Consider the following 27,963-nt stretch of genomic DNA (forward strand, 5'->3'; position numbering starts at 1 on the left):
GGATCTGGGCCCACAGGAAGACGGGAATGAGTGTCGGTGTTGGCATGCTGTCCGGTAGGGTGAAAATGAATGTCATAATGGTACTTAGAGAGGAACAAGGCCCAGCGCTGTAGTCTGTGGGCCGCCCTATCCGGAATCTGAGAGGTGAGGCCAAATAACGATATTAACGGCTTATGGTCAGTGATTAACTGAAATTTTGTGCCTTACAAGAAAGGGTGAAACTTGGTAACAGCGTAGACAATGGCCAAAGCCTCTTTACCCACCTGGGAGTAATGGGCCTGCACGGGACTAAGAGTTTTAGACGCAAATGCCAGTGGTTGCTAGGAACCGTCTGCATTGCGATGGGCCAGGACCGCCCCCACCCCATACTGTGAAGCATCTGTAGCCAGGACCAATGGCTTATGGGGATCAAAAGTAGCCAAACAAGGCACTGACGTGAGGAGGCCCTTCAACGAGGTGAACGCTCGCTCGCATGCAGGCGACCAATCAAAAGGAACACCCTTGCGCAGAAGGCAGTACAGGGGGTGGGCTATGGTGGAAGCCCTGGGAATGAACCGGTGGTAATAGGCTATCTTGCCTAAAAAGGCTTGTAACTCTTTCAGCGAAGTGGGCCGAGGAAGGTCGACGATACCTTGGACCAAACTTCCTAGTGGCTGGATGCCGTGCCGAGAGATGGTGCAGCCCACATACTCAATGGATGGTTGGAAGAAGTTTGACTTATGCAGGTTGCAACGCAAGCCCACAGACCTGAATTTGAGAAAGAGGTTGCGAAGGTTGTGCAAGTGTTCCTTCGTGCTGTGGCCTGTGACAATTATGTCATCCAGGTAATTAATACAATGAGGGATTGTTGACGTGACGTGCTCAAGATAACGCTGGAATATCGCCAGGGCACTGGAGATTCCGAAGGCCAACCGCTGGCATTGGTAAAGGCCAAATGGGGTGTTGACAACCGCCAGCCGTTTGGAGACCTCATCAAGTGGTATCTGATGATAAGCCTCCGAAAGATCGATTTTCGAAAAATATTGGCCTCCCGCTACGGCGGAGAACAATTCATCAGCACGAGGCAAAGGATAGGTGTCCACCACCAATTGGGAATTAATGGTGGCCTTAAAATTGCCACAAAGACGTAATTTTCCTGAGGGCTTCCTTACAATAACGAGGGGCGAAGCCCACTCACTAGAAGAAATGGGAAGAACGACTCCTAGGGCTGTCAGCTGGTCTAGCTCTTCCTTTACCTGAGGGCGGAGAGCCAAGGGAATCTGCCTCGCGCATAGAAAACGCGGGCGAGCCGATGCCTTCAACGTTAAGTGAGCTTCAAAATCTGAAACACGCCCCAGGCCCTCCTCAAAAATATCTGGAAAGTCTGGGATCAAAGATTCCAATGATTGATAGGGAACGTCTTCGGAGACCAACTGCATGGTGTCAGCGATAGAAAAACCGAAAGCTTGAAAGGCATCCAGGCCAAAAAGTTAGCGGAGCTTGCAACACTGACAACAATAAAAGTAATAGGCCGAGTGACTGATTTGTAAGTCACGTCGGTAGTGAATTGACCAAGGAGGGGAATTAACTGTTTACCATACCGCGTACACGCCAGTAAACTGGCGCCAACGGGGGCGATCCAAGGTCGGAATAAGTTTGTGCATTCAACAACGAAACTGCCGCGCCCGTATCTACTTGCAGTTGTAACCGGCGTGACCGAACCAACACCTCGATAAAGAGTTTGCATGCCGATGCGTCGGGAGCCTGGCCCGATGAAACTTCCTGAATGTCAACGTCCATGTCCTCTGTACCTGCTTCCTTTGATTCTTTTGCGGCTGAGTGGCAAACTTTAGCAATGTGACCTTTTTTATTACATTTGCGACAAATGGCCCAACACTGGGGGCACGCTGACTGATCACGATGTATATAGCATGACGCACAGGACGGCAACAGGGGCCGGCAGCTGGAATTCTGTTTACGCGCCGTGCGGGAGCGGCCGTAACGGCCGGATTGTACCGCTCGCACGTCGTCCACCCCGGACACAGTGGACGCGGCCGTGCCGCCCTGAACCGCTGCAACGTCGCACCACGCTTCCAGCTGTTGACCTACGGTCTGAGAGACTTCATACGATTGAGCAATGGACAGGACTTCCTTGAGGGAAGGGTCTTCTAACTGCAGGGCCCATTGCCGGACCTCCCTATCAGGGGCTGAACGAACAATGACGTTGCGTACCATAACGTGGGCATACGACTCTCGCGACTGCTCCGTGACAAAATGACACTTGCGACTAAGACCGTGCAGGGTAGCGGCCCACGCCCGGTAAGACTGATGGTGCTGTTTCTTGCATTGATAGAACTCGACCCTAGCCGCCACAACATGCGTGCGGCGGCGATAATATGAAGACAGCAATGAACACAATGTGTCAAAAGACAAGGACGAGGGTTCCTGCAACTGCACTAGCTGCCGCAAAACTTGATACAGCGAGGGAGATATCCAAGACAAGAAGAGAGCACGACATACCTCCGCATCGGCAACATGAAACGCCTGGAAATGCTGCCGAAAGCGATGTTCATATGCGTCCCAATCCTTCGCCGTCTTGTCATACGGGAGAAAGGGAGGAGGGAACGGCGCTGGAACAGATGGCGTGGAGAGCAACGCCGGAAGCACTTGTTTCATGGTGGCCATGAGCTCCGTCTGCTGCTCAACCAGAACCCGCACTAAATCCTCCATGCCGTGGAGAAGCTGCAAAACTGGAACAACGACGCAACATGCGAAAGAACGACTCTACTCGTCGCCAATTGTGTAGTAACACTGTTCACATTTACGTCGCACTTCACTTAGCATCGACCGGGACTGTGTCCTAGGCATGCCCGATGTTGACTGACTGGGCACGGCCCGTTCTGCCGGTGTTGTTGATGTTGTTATGCCGGTAGAGGTCGCGTTCAAATTCTCGCGTGCCCTCTGGTGGACAGGACTCTACTTGCGGCAACTACCGTCCGTGACGCGCCGTGTTGATGTGCGCCTCCCGCGATCTTTCTGGTGGCTACTGCACATGTGGATTTCTCCCATCTGATTGCACACATCCCCCACAACCACACCATGCTGTCTTAGTGGGAAGATGGGGACACTATGATCCAACACATTATATAACAATTCAGTCATTCAAACAACACTGAACAGCTTGCATGCAGCTTGGTTTCATATTTCTGACAACATAGATAATAAATGAAACAAATTTTAATGATAACTTATTTATTTTTGGTTTGCTGGAAACATAATAAAATTTATATTTGGTGCAAACTGCTGGCACACAGGCAGATGCAGAGAATTTGGCAGACTTTCATCAATTAGGCTACCATATAATCATGACTTATTTAGTTTCATAATCAAGAAACATCTTTCACACACATATATATTGAGTGAAACACTGAAATCACATTTGCAGACTTGTTATGGAGATGTGGATATGCTTTTCAAGGAAAACTTCATACAACATAAAATAATTTGTCTTTTAAGTGGCAATATGGAAAGGATAGATTGCTACTCACCACAAAGGAGGCTCTGAATTGCAGACAGGCACAATGAAAAAGAATGCTTTGTCTGAAAGTTCAAATATTTCTAGTGTTCTTTTTTACTGTGCCTGTGAGGAACTCAGTGCCTTCTTTGTGTGGCAAGTAGTAATCTATTCTTTCCATACCCCTGTTTTTTCCATACTGGACTTTTGATTGTTTGATTCTGTCTTTTACATGGGAATTACACACACACACACACACACACACACACACACACACAACTGAAATGGTAATAAGTTTCAAAAACCACCCAAAAACAGACTGGTTGTGTCCTAAAAATGTTTAGAAAACTGTTCTTTGAATGCTACAAGCAATTCTTCAAAATTAACATTTTCTTTAATGACAGAATGCTTCGGAAAATTGACAGTGTTCTTTGTCAAAAGCTGCCCCTTCTAGAATTCAATATTTTCTTAAATGTTTTACTGCAGACTTGTATAATTAAAAATGTGAGGTCTGCAGTCCATTTCATTACAGTTTTTCTAATTATGGTTCTTGCTTTCTGTTTTCCTTCAGAAATTCAACAACAATGGATCTTAAATCAGAAGATTGTTCCTGACATGCTCCCTGATTTAACCACTGTACTTCACAGTAATATGAACTGTTTCCATATTTTTCATTCAATTCTACCAAAACTGGTGAAACTGACAGAGTATAATGTGTATAACTTCAGAAAATTTACTATTCATACCATCAATTTCATAACATTCTCCATGCCTACAAATTTAGCACAAAGAGCATCTTGATGTGCAAAACTATACCACACACAAATAATCAATTGATTGTTGTAATTTTTTGCTCTTTCATTGTCAACTATATCTCTAAATTGTTGATCCATGGTACTGTAATCTCATTCTACAGCCAACTTGTGATACCTGTCAGTTACGTGACTCTAGAAAAGATACTGAAAATTCTCATCCTTCTCTTTGAAAAATAGCCTTGATTTCGATTCATTTTTAAAGGCTGTGATGACAGTTTGCTAGACTCCCTCTTTTTGAGTAAAGTGCTGCTGGACCTTTCAACTTCCTTTATACCACAACAAAACATGAAGGATAAACAGTGCTGCTACTATGATTCTGCTGAACTGAAGAAAGTCATGTCGACTGAAAAATGCCACACCAAATATGAGGAGACACTGCACTGGGAAATGAAATGTCATGCACACCAAGTAGTTCTGGGAAGGACCGAGCAAAGTTGAGATGTACCGAATAGTGTCGAGACAGGCTGAGCCCCAGAGTGTGCAAGTGCATCACATTACGCATCCATGAAGTTAAATTTTGCTCACCATGGCAAACCCTGTCGATATGAACCATGTTAACCTCCCATAATACCTCCACTTTGATAGCTACAGCCCCTTCCACTTGACACATCTTCACTATTATCCAGCCACCTGCAGATGGCATATTTTTAATATTGAGTGATCTCCCTCCAGCTATGCTCAAGTCCTTGATAGACAAGATTCCTCTTGAAACTTGGTTTAAAAGCAGATTTTCTGTGTCAAAGCATCTCTGCACCTTTGTCTCCCTTGCACATCACTCAATATCATGAGGACTGCATTTATCTGAATATTTATTGTCATGCCTTGACACTGTGTTGACCAGCTGCTTAGAAGAATATCGGGCCTAGGAAACTGGCCATTTATGTTGTTATTTAAAGAGTTACTGGCACGCATGTAATTGATGTATCTTTAAGAGTAATACATATTAAAGAAAAGACCACACTTCAAGACTTATTTTTCATATTTACTTTAGTTCTTTGAGAGATTGAAAATTTAAAAATAGTATAATTAGCCTTAAAAAAGTGAGGGGAGTTATTGAACAATTTCTTCCATGTCCATTTCCAAAATTTCTTGCTCACTCAACAAACATGGCATATTTGTAGCAGAATAAGAGCAAACTGTGAAACCTAATGAGCACATGTGTGAAACTATGTCAATGGCATCATATTGGCTCAGCAATTTGTGAGAGCAGCTGTTACATTCACTAACGTATCTTTCAGAATAATTTTAGAAATTGATAACAGAAGGCAGCACCAGTCAAGGGACAAGTGGCAAGATGTCTGTACATTGTTCATATGTTCATGTGTTTATTTATTAGCCATTCAGCATGTTTACCACGCAATTGGCTTCGTCAAAATACATTTTACATATTTCATATAAGTATAGTTGTTACTAATTTTTACATGATACATTATGCATATATATACATACATATTTTTAGTAGTTAGTAATTTGTACATTTTACCCACATCATCATTTTACGTATACATAAATACATAAACTTCTTACTAATCAGACAATTTCAGCAATAATAATTATACAGTTTACATTCAAGAATTAATTATATGGTTTTACACATTTAGTTAAAGATAGTTACATTATTTCATTGTTTATACATTCCTTTCAAATTACTTCCAAGATATTCTTCAATTGAGTAATATGCTTTATTTTTGAGCCATGTGTCTAATACCTCCCTAAATTTAAAGTGGGTGAGGGTTTTGACAGATTGTAGCAGTTTATTATATAAATTTGGACTTAGGTGTTTGTCGCTGTTGTGTGTCAGTGACAGCCTAGAATACTCTATATCAAGCATGCAGTTGTTTTGAGTGCTGTGCAAATGTAAATACTTTCTCTGTATAAATTGTTGTATATTTTATTTTAGTATATCAAGTAGTTATACATGTAGAGATTTGGGAGTGTCATTATGTTTAATATACTGAAGTGCTCCTTACAGCTTTCTCTTGGACCCAATCTAATTGCCCTTTTTTTTCACACACAGTTTGTGCCTGGTGAATTACCCTATAACAGAATCCCATATTGCACCTGTGACTGAAAGAATGCATAGTAGCAAAGCATCAATAAACTTTTACTGACAGAATTTCTTATTCTATGCAGGAGGAATATTATGCGTGCAAGTTTGCCTGTCAGATAGCTTATATGGTCATCCCATCAGAGCCTTTGGTCTATTTTTAGTACCAGTAGTTTGACACTGTGATTCTCTGCTTTTCATACCTTCAGATTCTCATATGTAGTGAGACCAATTTTTGAGTGATGACCTACACTCGGGTGCAGTCTTTTTAACACAAAAGTCGTGGCCTGAGCTATGCTTGGGCTTGATCTCAAAAGTGTTGAATGATGAATAGCTTTCAAAAAAATCTGCCCATTCTGCCAAAGTGATATTGTGCCACTAGTTCTGTTTCCCATCTTTTGTCAGGCAGGTCATGCCAAAGTGAAACGCCTACATATTGGGCTTACCCCATGTACCTACAAATATTATTGCAATCCTCTCATTTACTTATCCCATCCCATCAGAGGCAGGGCTGCCAATCAAAGCAGCCATACAGCTTATCAGTTTTGCTGCAGCTACTTCTTGTGGGCATGACTACTAACACTGTACAAATGTATGTATTGCCACTGTCAAATTGTTGGCAAGGTTAAGTATGACAACCTAGATACACAGCATGTTACATGACACAATGTGATTAACCTAATGGCTGTCTCACAACCTATGCCTCTGCAATGAATCTCACATTTCCACAATCCTCCTGATATCCACCTTGGCTACATCTTGACTACTACTTACTTCACACACACACACACACACACACACACACACACACACACACACACACACTGTCTACTGCTCAACAGTTCTTCCACATTATGACTGGTTATCTTTAATCATACCATTGTCTGTACTCTATTCTCCCACACCCACAATTTAACCTATCTAAACAGTCTAATTTGACCACATCCACCAACACATTTTATGGATGCAGAATCATGCAGAACATGCAACAGAAATACGGAGATAATTTCCATATATTAAAAGGCACAACTGTATGAAAAATTAATATCCAGACTAAATTTGGATGTGACATCCCAAAAACACTGTTATAAATAAGTATGAATAAAATCACTTCTATTAAATCACTTCTATTAAATGAATATTAGTAGATAAAACTAATCACTTTATAAAGCATAACTATATATTGTCAAATGAACTACTTTCACATGCAGAAGTGCATGTCTAGTATATTTGCAAAAAGTATTCTCCTCTCCATGCAAAATTTTTTACAAGTCAATTCCAAAAACTTGCTTTCATGTGTGTTCTGGATATAGAAATTCAAAAACTAATTTAAGAAAATATGCTACCATAAATTCACCTACAATGGACAACAACCTCATGCAAATTCCTTGGATTTAAACTGATGACAGAACAGCAACGTAAGTTTTTAGAGTAAGTTAACAACAGGAGAAAGATCTAAAGAAACAGTGATACATTACAACTGAAAGAGAGTTCATGCCAGACTTTTGTATGAACTGAGATTTATTGAGCAAAATATTGCAAATGGAGTGAAGAGATTTTTCTCTTTCTTATGGCGCAATGTTCCATTGACAGTGTACTTAAAGCTGCAGTAATAGCTCACTTGAACAGTGATGGGTACAGAGAATATAGCCACCATGTCACTGAAGCAATTATTTAGTGAGTGGTTAACTGATACTGCAACAGCAACATAAAGAATATCATAATTTTTATGACAGAAATTGACTTTCCCCCTAATCTGCTCAATTTTTAATGTTTTTCTTATTTCTGTGTGTGTGTGTGCAAAAATTTAAGATATGATTCAAGTATTTTGATTTATCACACCCCAAAATATGCACAGCAAAAGAGTACTTGCCTTAACTTGACCTTCTCTTGGAGGTGTTATGCGGAAAGGTTTTTTCTGTTTTTCAGGCTCCTTATAGGTTTCAAAAAACTTGAATTTACTTGAGACATCTGATGTTTCAACCTTCACATCTTCAACTGTATCACTTGCCCTTACAATATCCTTTGAAACCTGTTGTGCAAATAGAGCCTATAATACAGAAAAATTCAATGACTAAAGAATGAATCAAAGCAAATCTACATCTACATATATACTTGGCAGGCCACTTTACAGTGCATGGCAGAGGGCTCATGTAAGAGATAGTGAACACCTATGAGCATTCAGTCTATGTAGTAATCATACTCACCTCCCTAGTCTTCTTGGGATCTTGCTTTAGAACAGGTGATTTGGCAGGTGAAAGAAGAGGTGGCTGTTGGTTCTTAGCTGTTGCATCTAGCTCTAGGAAAAGACTTCTTGACTTCTTTGCCAAACCTGTACCATATGTTTGTTTCATAATCATATAAGAGAATTATTTCACTACTAACATAATACAGACTGCCATTGGAGATTACTTCAAACAATTTTTTGTGACTAATATTGAGGAGGTACTCTACAATGAAGTAATAGCAAACAGAGACTTTGTCTGACAGTGTTTTGAAGTGTTAATGCAAATTTAGTTAGTTTTCTAGCTATTTTTCTGTTTCATAGATTGTATTTACAATAAATATATGATATGGAATGTGCACTCTTCTTACAGAAATATATTTGATCTTCATATGTCAACCTTAGATGGACCAGAGGAAGCCAGCTGTTACTATGATTTTATTTGTGTACAGATGCATCATTCACTTGTATTCAAAGGTCTTGCTTCATTTGCTATTGATTATGGCACTACAATGCACTTTTGCTATTGATTATGGCACTACAATTCACCATCTTCAATTCCTTCTATGATAAACCAGGTAATCACGTGGATATGTAAATTGAAGGGGAATCACTGCTGTCTGCTGCAGCAGGACATTAAGTGGAATCGCCAGCGATGAGCGAAAATGTGTACTGGACCAGGATTCAAACCCAGGATCTCCTACTTACTAAGAAGGTGCAGTAACCACTGCTCCATCTGAGACAGAGCATTATTGCAACTTCATGGACCGCATCGGTAAACCTCACGGTCGAGCCACAGTCCCACCAAGCAACACCTATCCACAGTCCCTGTCCATTTATAAGCCCGTTCCCTACTTAGAGATTCCCACAGGAGGTAAGATGTATTTGTGCATTTGCAGTGATGAAATGTATCCATTGCCCAGCCAGGCTTATCAATTATTTAAGTGCATGGTGTCTGTTCCTTCGAAAGAACAGACACAACAAAGGTCCCACAGCTGTAAAACATTATATACAAATTGAAGGGGGATCACTGCTGTCAGCTGCAGTCAGACATTAAGCAGAATCAGTAGGTGATGAGTGAAAATGTGTACAGGACTGGCATTTAAATCCTAGTAAGCAGGAGATACTGAGTTTGAATCCCAATCCGGTACACATTTTCACTCGTTGCCACTGATTCTGCTTAATGTCCCGCTGCAGCTGACAGCAGTGATCCTCCTTCATTTTACATATAGTGTTTTGCAGCTGTGGTAACTGCATGGTGTCTGTTCTTTCGAAGGAACAGACACCATGCATTGATAAACCTGTCTGGGCAATAGATCCACTTCTTCAGTGCGAATGCACAAATACGGCTGACCTCCTGCGGGAATCTCTAAGTAGCAAATGGAAGTATAAATGGAGAGGGACTGCAGATAGGTGGTGCTCGGTGGGAATATGGATTGGCAGTGAGGTTTACCACAGTAGTCCATGTAGTTGCAATAACACTGTGCCCTGGATGGCACAGTGGTTGCCGCACTTGCCTAGTAAGAAGGAGATCCCGGGTTTGAATCCCAGTCTGGTACACAGTTTTGCTCATTGCCACTGATTCTGCTTAATGTCCTGCTGCAGCAGACAGCAGTGATCCCTCTTCAATTCACATACAGTGTTGCACGGCTGTGGGATCTGTGTGGCGTCTGTTTTTTTTTTGAAGGAACAGAGACCACACATTCAAAGAATCATGTGCATGACTGGGTAACTCCTATAATATACCGCAACAGAGAGCACAGTCAAACTGATGGCCATCATGATGAATTCCTTCCTTCCTGCTTATGGTACTGACAATACCAGAAAATCTTTTTTGAGAGTCTTGTTCATGTGCTGGTAATGTCAATACCTAAGCAGGAAGGAAACAATTCATCATAGTGAATATTAATTTCATTGTACACTCTATCACATTATGTTATGCTGGTTACCAAATTATTTCCATCATTACCTGTTTTTTCGTATAGTGGGCTGAAGATGGTGTAGTGTAGGAATGGAATCTATAGCAAATAAGGCTAGATTTTTAAATGCAGCTTAAGGATTCACTCATACTCAAATAAAACATATATGTTTAAGTCATTACATGGTCTGAAGGATATGTTTGTAAGTAACTAAATTCCTCTATTGTATAGAAGGAATTGTTAAGAAGAAACTAGATTCAACTCTATTTGAAAATAGTTAGACATTTCATTTGTGAGAGTAGATTATCAAAGATCTTTAAAACTGTATATTTCACTCCTCAATGTGCAACAGTGAGATTCATTAGAGGGTAGTACAGATCAGTTTTTCTTCTAGTACTTCATTTGTGAATATCTCTGTTACTTTTAAACTCAAATTAATTGCTGACTACAAATTTCATAAAAATTCATTTATGAGGTGACTATACTCACATGTAGTGACAGTTGAAAACAGTTTTATGAGCTAAATGCTCTCCCCATATAAAATAAATTCTTAAAATCATATTTAAAACCATACAAAAAGTACAGGTGTTGCGCCTGACATAACAACGATACTTGTTAGTAAAAACTATAGCTATGCTATGTAGCACATTGTACGCCACTAAGGACTGTAGGAGAGAACAGGTACTGGAGATGGCACCAGACTAAACAGCTCACAGACCGAAACAAGTCATGCCATCTATTGACAATCGAAGAAATGAGCTGCTTACATTGACAAAAACATTTTAAATAGCATATTAGTGTTCACCTTGCAAGTCAACAGCCAGTATTATGCAAGATAAAAATTTGCACAGGGCAATGCAATAGCAGATATTCTATACATTTTGTGTGAAAATGAATTACAGTGTAATAAATGAAAAGGAGAGAGGAAGACAATATTGTAGAGTCTATTCCAAGGAAAATAAGGAGTCAGTTTTAGGTGTTTCTAAATAAGGACTTTATACCACTTTTATTAAGTAGCTGCAACTGTTCATTCAGAATGAAACTGTCATTAAGAGAAAAGCTTTTTGAAAGTTTCTATTTCTTCCAAGGACATCAAGTCTGAACCTTTCTTTTCTGTGTGCAGGTACTCACATCACAAACTTCTTTACACTTATCACCTGAAATTAATGAAGGATCAAAAAAGGACAAATTATATATACACCTTTTTTTATTAAGGGATGTTCTTTACATGTAACCACAATTGCCTCATCCTGTCTGTCCTCTGTAATAAGCTGGACATATGTCACAGCTAATTTCAAAGACACCTGTTTTATGGGGGTTTCAAATTATGAGTAAGATTATTTTTGAAGCCATTGTAAGTAGAAAATGCTGCTTTTCAATCACCCTTTTTTTGGAGGAGATGCTGACTGCAGTAAGATACAGGTCCTAAAAATGGTATGGGAAAACTTTGTTGTCTGATTATATCCATTATAATGAGAAGTGCCAAGAGTGGTAATTCTATTATTGGTTTCATTTTTGAAAATATTGTCCTCTATTGTTGGTTTGTATCCATTGCTGACTGTGATGGTTTTAATCAAATTAATCTCAGCATTGAGATTCTTATCAGATAAAGGAGTGGAAACAGCTCTATGGATCTCGTTCACAAAATAAAAGATTTACATTTTCATCAAAACACCAAGCTACCATTGTTCAATATTAAAAATCTCTACATGAGCATGCCTGTGCAAACAACTTTAGATACAGTAGGAAAAAAAATACATCTTCATAAAAAAGAGATTTCTGCTGAGCAGATTACTGACTTCATTAATTTAATTCAAACTGTAGTCAAATACAACTATTTTGAGTTCAATGGACAGCTGCATCAGCAATCAGATGGTCTTCGAAAGGATAACCCATTAGTTGGTATTCTTGCAGGCACAATCATAAATTCCTTAGAAGAAATATTTTTTAAAAATTTTTCAGCTACCATTCTAGGTATTCATTCATAATACAGACATGTAGATGACATTTTGATCATTTACAGGGTGCCTCATAACAGCATTATTTTCAAATGTGAGCTTGAAAACGAATTCTGCCAATTAAATTATTTGGATCTAAATTAACAATAGTTGACAACAAAATTTCTTTCAATATTTTGCAAAGAAACCTGCACTGATTAAATAGTACCATCCTGTTCAACACTCCCTCCCTCATTCTCACTAAAAACCTTTTTTCATACTTCCACATATAGAGCTGTTTCCATTCCATTATCTGATGAAAATCTTGATGCTGAGATTAATTAGATTAAAACTATCACAGTCAATAATGGGTATTAACAAACCATAGTGGACACAATATTCTCAAAAATAAAACCAATAACAGAATCACCACTCTTGACACTTCTCCTAATAATTAATATAATCAAATGGAAATTTTTTTCTAAATACCAATCTGAGGATCCTTATCTCACAGGATCAGTGTCTCCTCCAAAACAAGTGTGACTGTAAATCAGCATTTTCTACTAGGAATAGCTTCAGAAATAGTTTGAAACCAGGGCATTCCCATAAAAAACTCAGGTGTCTATAAAATTAGCTATGACATATTTCCAGCATATTACATAGGACAGACAGGATGGGCAACTGCTGTTAGACTTGAAGAACATCTGTGGGGAAAAGAAAGATACAAGTATATGTAACTTGTTCATTCTGATCACTTATTAATTACAGGCCATAGCCTAAAGAAGTTCATGATGTCTGTATCCTGCATGCAGAAAGGAAAGGCTTTGGATTTGATGTTCTTGAAGAATTACAAATTTTCAAAAAACTTTTCTCTTAATGAGGGTTTCATTTTGAATGAAAAGTTACAGCTACCTAAAATTGACTCATCACTTTCCTCAGAGTAGACTGTAAAATATCATCTTCCTCTTTCCTTTTCATTTGTTTCCATACAAAATGTATAGCACATTTGCTATTGCATTGTTGTGTATAAATTTTTATTTTCCATAATGCTGGCTGTTGACTTGTGAGGTGAGTACTTATATGCTATTTAAAATATTTTGTTACTGGAATCAGCTGATTTCTTCCATTGTCAATAGATGGTTTAACTTATTTTGTGTTCTTCTTGTTGAAACTTTGACCTGTGAGCCACTTAATTTCATGCCACCTCCAGTGCTCATTTCCTCAAACAGCCCTCAGCTGTGTGTAGTAAGCTATATCACGTAGCTGTAATTTTTACAGACAAGTACCATTGTTACGTCAGTTTTGAGATCTGTAATTTTTATATGGGTTTAAATACAATATTAAGAAGTTATTTTACATGATGAGTGCAGTTTGCTTGTAAATATGTTTTCAACTGTCACTACATGTGAGTATAATCACCTCATAAATCTGTTCAGTGTAATAACCATCTAGTCTTGATTTTTCCTCTATATTACTGGTTTTTTAATCTGTTATATGTAAATGATTTTGGTTTTTCTGATGAAGACCCCAATAGTCAGTGTCAAAATCAGGTCAAGTTCAATCCTATTGTAACTGGTTGGCTGCATTATACAGATCATGTCCTGGTCTGGTTGCTGGATCAAAGCCATCTTTCAAATTGGAATACTTTTTGTGTAGGTGAGATGTTATCCAAACATATGAATGCAAATGAAAGAAAGTATGCAAAGCACACAAAGTTAATGATTTATGGAACTACCACAAAATAGTAAAAACAGATTCAAGGAGCTTCTGACATTACCTAATAGGCCATTTACACTGAGGAGACAAAAGTCATGGGGTAATGACGTGCACATTTACAGATGGTGATAGTATTATGTATACAAGGTATAAAAGGCTAGTGCATTGGAAGAGCTGTTATTTGTACTCAGGTGATTCATATGAAAAGGCTTCTGATGTGAGTATGCCCACACAACAGGAATCAACAGACTCTGAACATGGAATGGTAGTTCAAGTTAGATGCATTGGCTATTCCATTTCAGAAAGCATTGGGGAATCCAATATTCTAAGATCTACAGTGTGAAGAGAGTGCCAAAAATACTAAATTTTGGGCATTACTGCTCACCCTGGACAATTCTATGGCTGACGGCCCTTACTTAATGACTGAAAGCAGTGGTGTTTGCTTAGAGTTGTCAGTGCTAACAGACAAGCAACTCTGCATGAAATAACTACAGAAATGAATGTGAGACATTCAACAAACTTATCAATTAGGACCGTGTGGCGAAATGTGGCATTAATGGGCAATCTCAGCAGATGACTGATGCGAGTTCCTTTGCTAACAGTATGACATCACCCACAGTGGCTCTCCTGGGCTCATGACCACATCAGTTGGACCCTACATAACTGGAAAACTGTGGCCTGGTCAGATGCATCCCAATTTCAGATGGTAAAAGCTGATTGTATTGTTTGAGTGTGGTGCACACCCATGAAGCCAAGCAGCCAATTTGTCAACAAGGCACTGTGCAAACTGTTGCTGGCTGCATAGTGGTTGTGGGCTGTGTTTACATGGAATGGGCAAAGTCCTCTGGTCCAGCTGAACCAATCATTGACTGGAAATGGTTATGTTTGGCTACATGGAGACCATTTGCAGCCATTCATGGACTTCATGTTCCCAAACAATAATGTCATGTCACAATTGTTCATCACTGGTTAGAAGAACATTCTGGGCAATTTGAGCAAATGATTTGGCCATACAGATCACCCAAAATGGATACCACTGCACATTTATGGGCCATAATCGAGAGGTCAGTTCATGCACAACATTCTGTACTGTCAACACCTTCACAACTATGGATGGTTATAGAGGCAGTATGGCTTAATATTTCTGCAGGGGACTTCCAATGACTTGTTGAGTCCATGCCACATTGAGTTGCTGCAATATTCTGGGCAACAGGTGGTCCAACACCTCAGTGTATAGATGTTGTGAACTGTTCGTGAATAATGTCACAGACAAAACTATTTATGTTTGAGCACACCAGAGTCACTGACAAATATGGTAGTAAATATAAGAGTTGGTTAGTTTATGTCTTTACATAAAGTTAAGAGCATTTTCCATCTGCAAAATGCAGTGAAACAATTTTTGAAATGCCAAGTGTATGTATGCACTTTTAGTTTTATTTTGATCAAAATGAGATCTGTACCATTTCTTAAGAGTTGCTCTTCATCTCTGGAATTTGGTCCAAGACACGTGTCTCATCTCCAGTTATGATGTGATGCAGAATTTATCATCATTCTTCTCAAAGTTGATATAGAATTTTGAGGGAACACCCCTTTTATTATGGAAACTACATAGAAAACTTGTAAAATTTTTTTAAGATCATCTACTTTTGCCATAAGTATAACTGCCAACTACAGAGACAGGGGAATATTTTACGTGGTAGTCCCCATGTGAACATTAAATTTTACTCATTTCTAGAGCCCCAGGGAAGGATGTTGAGACCCTTGCTGCTCATGATATATATTAATGACCTCGCAGACAACATTAATAGTAACCTCAGACTTTCTGCAAATGATGTAGCTATCTATAATGAAGTACTGTTTAGAAAAAACAAGCTTCACAAATATCCACACTGATCTTATGATCTCAAAGTAGTAGTAAGATTTGTAATTTGTTTTAAATGTACAGCAACATAAAATTGTGCAAGTGCATGAAAGACAGAAACCTTGTACCTTATGATTTCAATACCAATGAGTCGCAACTGGGATCAGTCAACTTATACAAATATCTGGATGTAACAGTTTGTGAAGATGTGAAATAGGTACATAGGCTCAGACATAGGTAAAGCAGACTTAAGTTCATTGGCAGGGTAGATGGAATAAAGAGGAGACTGCTTACAAAACGTTTGTGCATCCAATCTTAGGATGTTCTTCAAGTGTGTAGGCCCCCCACCAAATAGGACTAGTAGGGGATACTGAACATGTACATAGAAGAGTTTTTAACTCATTGAGGAATGTCACAGAAATGCTGCAAAACCTGAACTGGCGTATGCTTGAAGATAGATGCCAATTATCCCTCAAAAGCCTACTTACAAATATTCAAGGACAAGTATTAACTGAAGAACCTTGAAATACACTTAAGCACCTGCTGATCACTCTTGCAGTGACCACATTGTAAAAATTAGACTAATTATAACATACAGAGGGGCATTTAAGCAGACATTCTTCCCATGCTCCATATGCAAATGGAATGTGAAAGAAATTTTACATGTCATACAACACTCAGATTCCTCTTCCATACACTTCCCCGGGGTGGCAGAGAACAAATGGAGATGTAGAACTTAAACAGTTGAACTGTTGCTTCCCAATGAAAACTGCAAAATACAGTATCAGTGGTACAGTGGAGACCTCAGATAACAAAGGCATTAAAGTTCATGTTGTAGGTAGAGACAAGTACACAAAATGATCATGATAAGCATAAATACTTATTATATTGGTGTCAAAAATTCAAAAAGGTTGTATGTTGTGCAAATTAATAATGTCAAAAAATAAAATTAAAAAAATGTGGAAAGTAGTAAGAAGTAAAGACAGAGACGTCTGTCAAGGAACAAGGTGATTTAGTAAGAAAATGACCAAATATTTCATCACAGAACAAGCTCAGCAAGCTGCACTAGTATTCTCTTTTTCTTTTTTTGCGAAGAGTAAGACAGTAGTTGTACTGAGTCAGATACATAATCCACTTCCATTGCAAAGTATTTTACCTGAAACACAGAAGTATGACATTGTAACATTCCTTCTTAAGAGAGGCATCAGAATGGGTATTAAAGTTTCACTATTAATATAATCCTCAACCGCTTCAGAAAATCATTGAGCATATCTACAAATACAAGATTTTGAGTTGAACACAATTTTGACTCCAGGAGGGCCTTGTCACCAAACATGCCTTCTGCCATCCCAATTACTGTGTATTTAAATGTTAACCAAGTTCCATTCCATTTTTGCAGCAGCTGTATATAAATTGCAGTAGTTTACATGAAAAACGCCTTTTGAGTGCTGCATTTTTCTTGTAAACTACTGAAATTTATTAATATGTTAATTAACAAAATTTCAAATATTAGTATTTTTTGTGATCTGTCTACAGCAGTCTGTTCCTACTCTGCCCCACAGAGCATGGCAATTCATGAGCATTCACATTTCACCAGTGAGCCAGGCATAGGTAAGTAGGCTAAATCCAAGGCGCTCTATTGCACCATGTTCACACTTTGTTCTCTGTAGTTTGCACACAGCCTATATCACTCATATTATGAGACATTTAAATAACAGGACACGACACGTCAAAGAAAGAGTTACTGGTTATCACCATGTACAATAAAATTAATGTATTTATGAACAAACTTCATCTAGAGGTATTTGAAAGACAGCTAACATAACACTTTTGGAATGTCTTTCATTTCTACAGTTACCTTCAGACACATGTTTCATGGTATGTCAAGGAAAGATTGTTTAACTTCATCAGAGTTTCAACACAAGGGGTCAAGACCCATATAGAACAGAAAATGAATTGAATTTATTTATCACTCAGTTCTCAGTTGCTCCAGATACTGTACATCTGGAAATGCAATTAACAGCTGTTGCACTCTGTTCAAGGACAGATATTACAGCAGCATCAATTTGCTACAATGGTTCCATGGTATACATGTAGAGCAGTTTCCCAAAATACACAGAAATCTGGTCAATATCATGTTTGTGTTTGGGTCCAAATTTCATTGTGAACAACTATTTTCTGCCAGGAAAAACTGCAGAATGGTCAATATGTAAGAGAATCCTGCATTTGTAGCAACATTGGGTCTTAAATCAAACATTTTTGTGACTTGTGAACAAAAATAAATTTCATGTTCCAATAATACAATAAAATGTTAATATTTTTTACTTTTGTTGAAACGTTTGTATTAAACACATTTTCTTACAATTTTATTTGCTTAGTCAATGGTAATTCACTAGCTGATACTGTTGTGGAAAAATGTTGACAACCCAAGTGCAAGCCATCTGCCTACCCCACCCACGAGCACCTGTGTGACCTTGAGCTGGAACAGTGCGGTCTATAGTATTCAATGGAGATATGTTAAGTTTGTGGCTGTCAAGGTAAATATTCCACTTATATTTTGATAACTTAAACCACAGAGTCATGTTCAACAACACAGGGAATTTTCATGCTGAGTCATATTTTGAGTGGGGACAAGTCACTTGTGGTGTTCCACAAGGTTCACTATTGTGTTCACTCCCTTTATTTCTAAGTATAAATGATAAAAAGGTGTTATGTGATCAAGCACAGGAGACCAAATGGTACTAATCAGCTGCCATGGCATACTCTGGCAATGGCATCATTTGGATGTGTTATGGAGGAGCATGTGATCACCACATAACTCTCCCACTGATGTCAGAATTCTGAACTTTAGAGCCACTACTTCTTACTCAAGCAGTTCCTCAGTTGGTATAATGAGCCTGAATATACCCTGCTTCAGTCCTCTGACCTAACAAAAAGTCATGTTAGTACCCTCAATTGAACCAAGGTCCTCAGCATGACAGTCGTACATGTTGAACACTAAAGTATGGAGGTGGACATTACATAAGTTATCTTCCTTCTTATGCAGATAAAGCAGAAAAGTTTTCTTTGTTTACAATGCAGTTTTCATTACTAAACCTAGCATATGAAATAATAAAACAAATCTTCAAAAAAATAAAAAACTACTGTTTGGTTTAAACTGTGTATCATTTAACTTAGAAAGAACACAGATTGATAAATTCTTTGTAGATACAGAAAGATATAACATTACCAATGGCAATAGAGCCTGGTGAGAAATGAACCTGGATGATCAACTGTTGATTTTCATGGTGAAAGTTAATTTTCTCTGCAAACTTTGATTAAAATGTCAGATGGAACAGTTATTTTGAACCAGCCCAAGCCCAAAGACAAAATATTTGTTGTATGGAAGTACAATGTTAGGACACTGATAGTGTACATCCTCAAACATCATGTACCCAACTGTTTAAGAAAAAGCTTCACAGTACATTTACTTGATAACGGAATTTGTTTTAAGAACTGGTAAAATTTGAAAATTTTTGTAGAATAATAAGTACAGAATTAGGTATGAAAATGACATCTACTACCCACAATTTAATGCTACTCTTACACACCAGGGGCCAAAGTATTCAGCCATTAAAATGTCTGACCATTTCCCTTAAGAATTCGAGGTAGCTAATAACAGATAGCAAAAAAGAAATTGGAAACAAATTTAATTCAGTTTTGTTTGATAACTACTTCTACTTCACAAATTTATTTCTGAAAAGGTCCAGTGACTAAAATGCAATGTAGATTAGGATTAGCATAAAAGTTAATCACGTAACTGATCAGTTTCACTGAGGAAAATGTATTATATTCATAAACCAACTGACTCATTCCACATAATAGCAAGATATAACAAATATCATCAATGAAAAGAGCACACAAATAAACTACTGTTGCATACAGACTCTTCCAGTTACATTAAGTGTTCAATGCTGTTTCTTTTTACGTAAGTATTTTGATGATGCAACACAGACTTATTAAAGAGTGTGTCAATAAAATAACAAACAACAAATTACACACAACAGTGACAAATTTTCAGGAAATGGCAATATTGTTTCCTGAATAATATTCTCTTTGTGTATGAACTGGAAAATATTCTTTTGCAAGTGGGTACAGAAAATTTGTATTTTATAGATTGTATGTCATGGTGATAGATTTCTTTATGAAGAAATTGATGTATAAATATACCTGCTTCTACTAAACTCAGTTCTTGTTCTTTTGCTTTCTTGTGTTGCTCTTCTCTTGCAGTTATGTCCTCCTCTTCATCATCAGGTACAACTTCACCACGTTCAAATTTTTCTTTAAGGCTCTTTGCCCTCTCAGAACATATGTCAACACCTTTCTTCTGGGTACTGCGTTCACTTTCCATTACAGCTTGTTCATACATTTCTTTCATTTTTCCTTGTTTTCCCTAAATGAAATGTGATAATTTTATATATTTTTACACTTTACTGAGGTAACTACTGAAAAAGCATTAAAAATAATTTTCTATATCTTAACTTTTTCTTAATTTAGTTTGACAATGGAATGGCTATGGGATTTAAGCAATTGGAGTACTAGCCCAGTTGGACATATCTGAAGAGAGGAATCTGTTATAACTTTTTTGAGGGAATTATTTCAGTGCCTTTATGAGTAATTTAAGGAAATCAAAGAAGTTGAAAATTAGGATGATTAGACTAGACTTGTACATTCCTCAAGAGCAAGAGCCCTGCCATTTACCACTGTGCTATCTAATTTAGTAAAGAAAAGTGAAAATAGTTGATACATCTTAATTGTTAACTCAGTCTCTGCACACATCTAAAAAAATGTTTCTGTTACTTATGGTAACATTTTTTCAATATGCCAATGACCTATTTACAGACAATTTTGTACACCTAAATTAATATGTTAGTTATTTATTTTTTGAGGAATAGAGAGTGAAATAGATTTTCTTGTTAAAGTGAGTGCACCATGAACATCAATTACTTAACACCTACAGGACTGGGCAGAATTATATGACAGCATGCTGAAAAGTAATGCCTCTGAATTTTTTATGTAAAAAACTCTTAAAGCTATTTAAATACATCAAACTTCATTCACATTCTACATCTTTATTCTTTATGTACACATATTTGCAGCCCTCTGCCATTCGGGCGTGTAATGCAGCGGTGTGCAACATGACCATGTGAGTGCATGAGAAAAAGTGTGCTGCAATCGAGATTCAAATTTGAAGAGTTTGTGCAAACCACACAAAACGTCCACACATGGAGCCCCTCTCCTTGAGCATGAAAATGCCAGACCACATGAGTGCTACGACATCTTCAACAATCTGACACCTCGGATTCACTGTGATCGATCATCCTCTATACAGTCCCGACATGGCCCAATCCGATTTTCATCTCTTTCCAAAACTTAAATAACACCTTCAAGGACATCACTTTGACAGTAATAAAGCAGTTCAAGCAGAGGTGAGGATGTGACTCTGTCAAGAAAGTGAAACATTTTACAGTGATGGTATCAACAGTTTGTTGGGAGAAATGTGTTAATTGCCTAGGTGATAGAAATAAATATGTAGACATGAAGAATAAAGATGTAGAATGTTAATAACATTTATTTTATTTAATTGCCTTTAAGAGTTTTCACATACAAAATTTGGACTCTTTACTTTTCAGCATGCTCTTGTAATAATCTAAATACTAGCAAAAAAACAAATGTTGAAGCTGGATACACAAAATATAAAACAGATATAACATAATTTGTCCATTTTAAAGCCACTATGAAGTTATTTGAATCTGAAATATAAAAAAAATTGTTATTCACAGTTATGTAGGTACATGAACAAAACGGAGTATCAATTCATAAACATTAATAAAGACCTTAAAAAAGAGAAAGATCAAGAAACAGATCTAACAGAGTAATTTCAAATAACTTCCATCACAAGAAAGGCAGATGCAAAATTCTGAGTGCAGAATTTTATGGAAAGAATGTGAACTTCCTTTCATTCATTCATTCATTCATTCATCAATTCATCCTATTTTGCAGCAGGGTCTTCAGGGAAGCAGAATAAGTCATGTTATACATTAACAGGCAGAAGCAGCCATAGCAAGCTACTTCTATAACGTGAATTAATTGCAGATTACTTTTTTTTAATAAGTTGAAAATCAAAATGTTATTTATAAACAATTTTAAGAGTACATGTAACACCTCAGAATAATTGATGCTCTGAGTCATTGACATGCACATAAAAAAGACTCAGAATGTTGCTAGCTTTTGGATGACTCCTCCTTCAGAGCTGTAGAGCACACATAAAACACATCCCAAACAAACAAATTGCTGTTGTAAACCTGCAGAGCAAAACCCTCAATCCTACAGAAGATTCTGTCCTATCCAACAGCCTCACTTTCAGCACCACAACCAAGCTTAATCATACAGGACTTGTTACTGATCTACTCTGCTTCTCCAGATTCCTAAAATGGAAATCTTTTTTTGCTACAAAACACTCCAACTAAAGGCAATAAAAATTTGTCCTTGAATCTTGCACCTCTTAGGTCATACCTTCATCCAACCATAACCTTACCTCACTCCCACCTAACCAGCCCCTGGTTACCTTGCAGGAATCCTTCCCTCCATGTCTCCAGCTTGGCCTGGCCTCATTCTTCTTTCCTAGGTCCTTTCCCAAGGACACAAACCTCTCGATGAGGAAAAGAAAAGCCATCAACAACCTTTAGGGTTGAAAGATTAGGGTTTAATGTCTTGTTGACATCAAACATTATGAAAGATGCTGATTTTGTCATCCTCCCTGAAGAAAAGTGTTCCACCACTGTTGTGATGAATCACAGTGCTTACCTGACAGAATGCATCCACCAACTGTCTGACTTTTCTACCCACCAGACCTGCCACAGTGATTCCTATCCCATACATTCCCATCTCAGAATGTCTCCCCTTAATCTGACTCCCTCCTCACCCCAACCACCCCCTATACATGTCTCATAATACTAGGTTTCCCATTGTAGCTGGCTACTGCACTCCCATGGATAGAACCTTGGCACTTGTTGATCATTTCCCACAGCCTAGCTACCCAAATGAAAGACATGAACCATTTTCTCCATAGTCTCTCAACCATCCCAACACTATTAATATTTACATCCCTACTCAACACTGTTAACACCACATCCATACACATCTAAATCTAATTTAATCTAAACCAAAGTTCTTCACACCCATTGCCTTATCAGTATCAAATATTACCTCTCCCAGCATCCTACCAACTTCAAAAACACCACATCATTCCTTATAACTGGACAAACTACATGCTTTCACATGACTACTTCAGGAAAGATATACAAACAAATTTGCAGCATGGCCATAAACACCTGCAATGGCACTCTCTTATGTAAATCTCTTTATGACACATCTAGAGGAAATGTTCCTAGCTACCCAAAACCCCAACACTTTGTCTGGTTTAGAGTCATGGATTATATCTTGATGATCTGGACCCAGAGCCAAGACATTCTACTCCATTCCTTCCCATCCTCATTTTTTCTCCCACATGCTCTACCTATTCCTCCTCAGCCTACTGTACCAACTTAATGGGTGTTGATCTCCACCTCTCCAATGGCTCCATACAAACCTCTGTCCATATCAAGCCCATTACCCATTTTGAAAGCTGCAGTCCCTTCTACACTAGAAAATCTTTACCAGAGTCTACAGTGACGAGCAATTCCTTGCCCAATATGCTGATGATCTTACTAAAGCCTTCACAGATGGATCTCAATCCCTCTCCCCCTAGTAATAGCTTGCAAACAAATTTATCATGCCATATCCTCACATAGCTCTGATTCTCTGTCCATCCCCACTAATCAACTGCAAAGGCGCACCCCCTAGTTACTTAGTATCATTGCACACTGGCACAGTTTAAATGTATTCTTCAATGGGATTTTGAATACTTATTTTTCTTGGAAATCAGGAACATCATATCCACAATCTGTCCCACCACTCCCAAGGTGGTATTCCACCACCCACCCAATGTACACTTTATCGTAGTCTAACCTTATGTTGCACCTACTCTCAACCCTTTGCTACATGGTTCACACCCCTGTTGAAGACACAGGTGCAAGACCTGTCCAAAGCACTCCCTCACTACATTTTACTCCCTCTCGTCCTCTCGCCAGAGCATCTTATTCTGCTCTACAGGAGACAGGATGGAATAACTTTTTTCCATATCAGTATGCAGCAAAATTACAAGGTACTATGCCTTTTAGGTATTAATATTTACCATTCTTGCACCACTTAATTAATATCAGGAAAATATAATTGCAAACAAAATACTTTTTACTTATATTTGATAAATGTTTCCATCTTTGTCCTAAGTTGACTTCATTATTGATGACTGAAAACACACTTCTTTGCCTTTTTTGTCACTTATTTACATCAAGACAGCTTTTCACAACTCACCACTGTGTGTTTACATATCAAAACTAAGAGAAATTATTTAGGTTTTCATGGCCACTTGTTGACAAACTTCCTATTGGCTTCTCTCTTGGGTTCTTCAGCCGACGTTTGTCTGATGATTTTACTGATGTTTTGCCAGCAAGAGTGGCTGGCATTGTCAGAGCTTCACCCTCCATTGCTGGTGGTGAAGCAATGGAGGGTGAAGCTTTGACAATGCCAGCCACTCGTGCCGGCAAAACGTCAGTAAAATCATCAGATGAACATCAGCTGAGGAACCAGATACAGAAGCCAATAGGCAGTTTGTCAAAACTAAGAGACTAAGATAAGACCGAAGTTGTTTACATAACAAAGACAAAGCACACTGTGCACTTTGCACAATTCCACCAGCCTGTGGCCAGAGTGAGCTACCCAGCACCACATTCCCTGCCTGTTAGCCTGTTGCCTTTCTCTCCCCACTGCCAATCACCCTTCTCCAACCCTCCCTCCCACTCCTCACCTCCTTTCTCCCCTTGCAACACATTACCCCAGTCGAGATGCAGTGGTGGTACTATGTAGTCAGCTGCAACATTGTAGGTCTCCAGGTGTATGTGGGTGTGTGAATGTGTACTCTACAGCTCTGAAAAAGGATTCACCTGAAATATAGCTATTTGACAGTCGACAACTCAGAACCTCAATTATTTGTTGTATTGTCATTGTAAGTCCTTAATTATTTATATTTGATTAAAGATGTTCCAACCATTTTAAAATACTTTTTGAAAGTCTTTTGCTAACTGACATATTCAGCAGCATACATTTATCATGAAAATGATCCACAGAACACAGAATTAACTACAAATTTATGATTAATCCAACATATGCTCCCTGCATTTTTTTAAAAAATAACCACACACAGTCGCTACTAGATGAAACAAACTATTGATTTACAATTACATATGAAAGAGAAATATATTTTTAATAGATAATAATATTACCATAAAAAGTCTTGACCGTATGTTCTGTATTTCCTGCTTTCTCTCCTCACGCATTTCTTCCTTTTTTGTAGTATGCCCAGTTTCCCACCTGCCAAAGTATGGAATCACATTGCATCAGTTAAATTTACTATACAACCAGTGAATTAACAATGGTGAACAACAGGTAAATAAATGGTGATAGTTACATTTAGGAATACACTGTCTACTAATTTATTAGTTATAGCTATAAAAGCTGTAAGGTTTTGATATCAAACTGAGAAACACTTATTTCATATTTACACTGACACTAAACCACTCTTTCCCTGTATACTTTTGCTTTCTATAGTCTATCACTTTGTTTGATGTTAATTGTAACATGTATATTCCATGTGAATACCTTAAATGTAATTTTGTACCCATTTTATACACATTGCCCTCTATGGCATTTATTTTTATCTGAACACAGGTAAATTAAAAACTGAGAACTACAGAATAATACAGCTACAAAAGCAGGCACACTACATATTAACTCTACCAAAACTACTGCATAGACTTATAACTAAACAAACTGCAATCATAATCCTCACACACAGAAAACCAGCTTCTCTGGATTGCACAAATGGAAACTGTCCCTGCAAAACATCCTTTCATTCCACATTTTCCTGGCTTAAATCTCCACTGTCCCCTATTCTCCTCCTAACTCTGGTCCTGGTTCCTCCCCACTTTCTGCCTCTGTCACCCCACCACCTTCAAAATTCTCTCTGTTCCCTTCCCCCACTGTTGAGCAGCCACAAAGGAGCACCCCTTTCACCACCCAAAACTGGAACCATTAAAATATTTTTTCTGCCAAGATTTCCACCATTTTCCTCACTATCCTTCCCACCCTACTCAAAGTGGTATTCAACTGCCCAACTATCCGATATAAGAGCCTTGGTCTTTCCTATGCTACTCCTGCTCCAAACCCCATGAGTCATGTCTCTGCAGCAGAACCAAGCACAAGTCCTGTTCCATATATCTGCTTGCCTTCTCCTATTTCGTTCTGGTTACAATACTTCCTACTCCATCAGGCAGGTCTACATGTGAAATCAGTCATGTGGTCCACCAACAGTGCTGCTTACACTGTATAGCATTGCACATGGGTATGACCATGAACCAATTATCTATTCGTCAAAGTGGTCACCACCACCTGTGACTATGGACCAACAGAACCATCAAGTTATCAACAATGCTACTTAGCTGAATGTGGCTGACATTAATAACCTAATTTCTTGTCCAGCATGCGGAACAACTTGGTGCCAATTCTGCAACTTTGTTGTGGTTTTGATGAAAATATCCCCACCAGTTGCACTTTTCTTTTTATTTAAAACCATGACCAGTTTAATCCCCAAGGCCATTATCTAGTGGTATATGTCAGGCATCCTGAGAGGGCATCCTGCCACTTGTCTTGTGTCCTCTCTGGATGTTTGATATCTACCACTACACAAAGGCATTGGGAGCCAAAACCAGTCATGGTTTTAAACAAAATACCTAGTTTTAAACGAAATACCTAGTGCAGAGACAATAAGTTGCTGAGTGTGTAAACACTGAGTGTTTGCATGTTTTGTTAGTTATCAGAAGCAGGAATATGGTCTAGAGCTCAGCTGGTAATCATCCTTTGCTTACGTCTGGCTGATGCTCATTGTCTCTTCTGTATAGTGAATAATAATCTATTTCCATACAAGACATGACGTTAATTTGCAGTCTACTTAAGTAAATATAAATAGAGTATGCCATGTAATAAGGGAATGGTAGTATGGCCAACACCTTTAACAATAATTATTATTTAATTCTGCAGAAGAATTTTTTTATAACTGCATCTCAGTGGTGATGTATCTTCACTGAACAATCCTAAGATCATTCTTCATAAAGGGATGTATGGAGTACGACATGTAAATGAACACAATAAAAACCAAAAAAAGACTGATTACTTGTCCATGTGTCAGTAATTGTTATTGTACATCTAGGTAAGAATTAAACAAAAATAAAACCATATCCACAAGTTTATTAAGCAGCTAGATGCAATAATTTTTCACTAGGTGTCATGTAAAGTCTCAAAGAAAAAATAAGTTAACATATTAATAATTAAATATGAATGATAGGTCACACTTGCACTACCTGATCAAAAGTGTCCACATATCCCTACATAATGCAGAATTGTAAACCCTCCCCTTCTTCCCCCCCCCCCCCCCCCCCCCACCCCCCTACCCAATACAAAAGAAGGTAGGGAGTATTCTGTTGTTTGTAGAGAAGCAGTAACAGCAGAATGGACTAGTCAGGAAGCTCAGTGACTTTGAATGTGGACTACCCATTGCAAGAGCACCCATACAATAGTATGATGGGGGGGGGGGGGGGAAGGCTAGAACTTGTGGGTCTGGAGTATATTTAATATTTTGGAAGATGAATATACTCCTAAGCAGCCATAAAAAAGATATAGTTTCGAACCTGTGAAAAAGTTGATGGGGTATTGGGGGATTGGGGGGGGGGGGGGGGGGGGGAGGTACACCCCTGCCC

General features: G+C 38.4%; 1 protein-coding gene across 5 annotated transcripts in view; it reads right to left on the reverse strand.

The window, feature by feature from the left end:
• The window catches only part of LOC126470020 (LIM domain and actin-binding protein 1), a 230,581-nt gene that overhangs the window by 36,305 nt on the left and 166,313 nt on the right, over window positions 1-27,963 (reverse strand). For 4 of the 5 annotated variants that reach the window (XM_050097500.1, XM_050097501.1, XM_050097499.1 and 1 more), the window contains 4 exons: window positions 25,435-25,522; window positions 20,222-20,444; window positions 8,563-8,687; window positions 8,229-8,405 (listed from right to left, as the gene is read on the reverse strand). In XM_050097500.1, coding sequence (XP_049953457.1) covers window positions 8,229-8,405; window positions 8,563-8,687; window positions 20,222-20,444; window positions 25,435-25,522 — 613 coding nt within the window. The remainder of the gene's footprint in view (window positions 1-8,228; window positions 8,406-8,562; window positions 8,688-20,221; window positions 20,445-25,434; window positions 25,523-27,963) is intronic. The other variant, XM_050097498.1, reaches the window with a different exon arrangement.

Source organism: Schistocerca serialis, chromosome 3 (genome assembly GCF_023864345.2).
Source record: "Schistocerca serialis cubense isolate TAMUIC-IGC-003099 chromosome 3, iqSchSeri2.2, whole genome shotgun sequence".
Lineage (NCBI taxonomy): Eukaryota > Metazoa > Arthropoda > Insecta > Orthoptera > Acrididae > Schistocerca > Schistocerca serialis.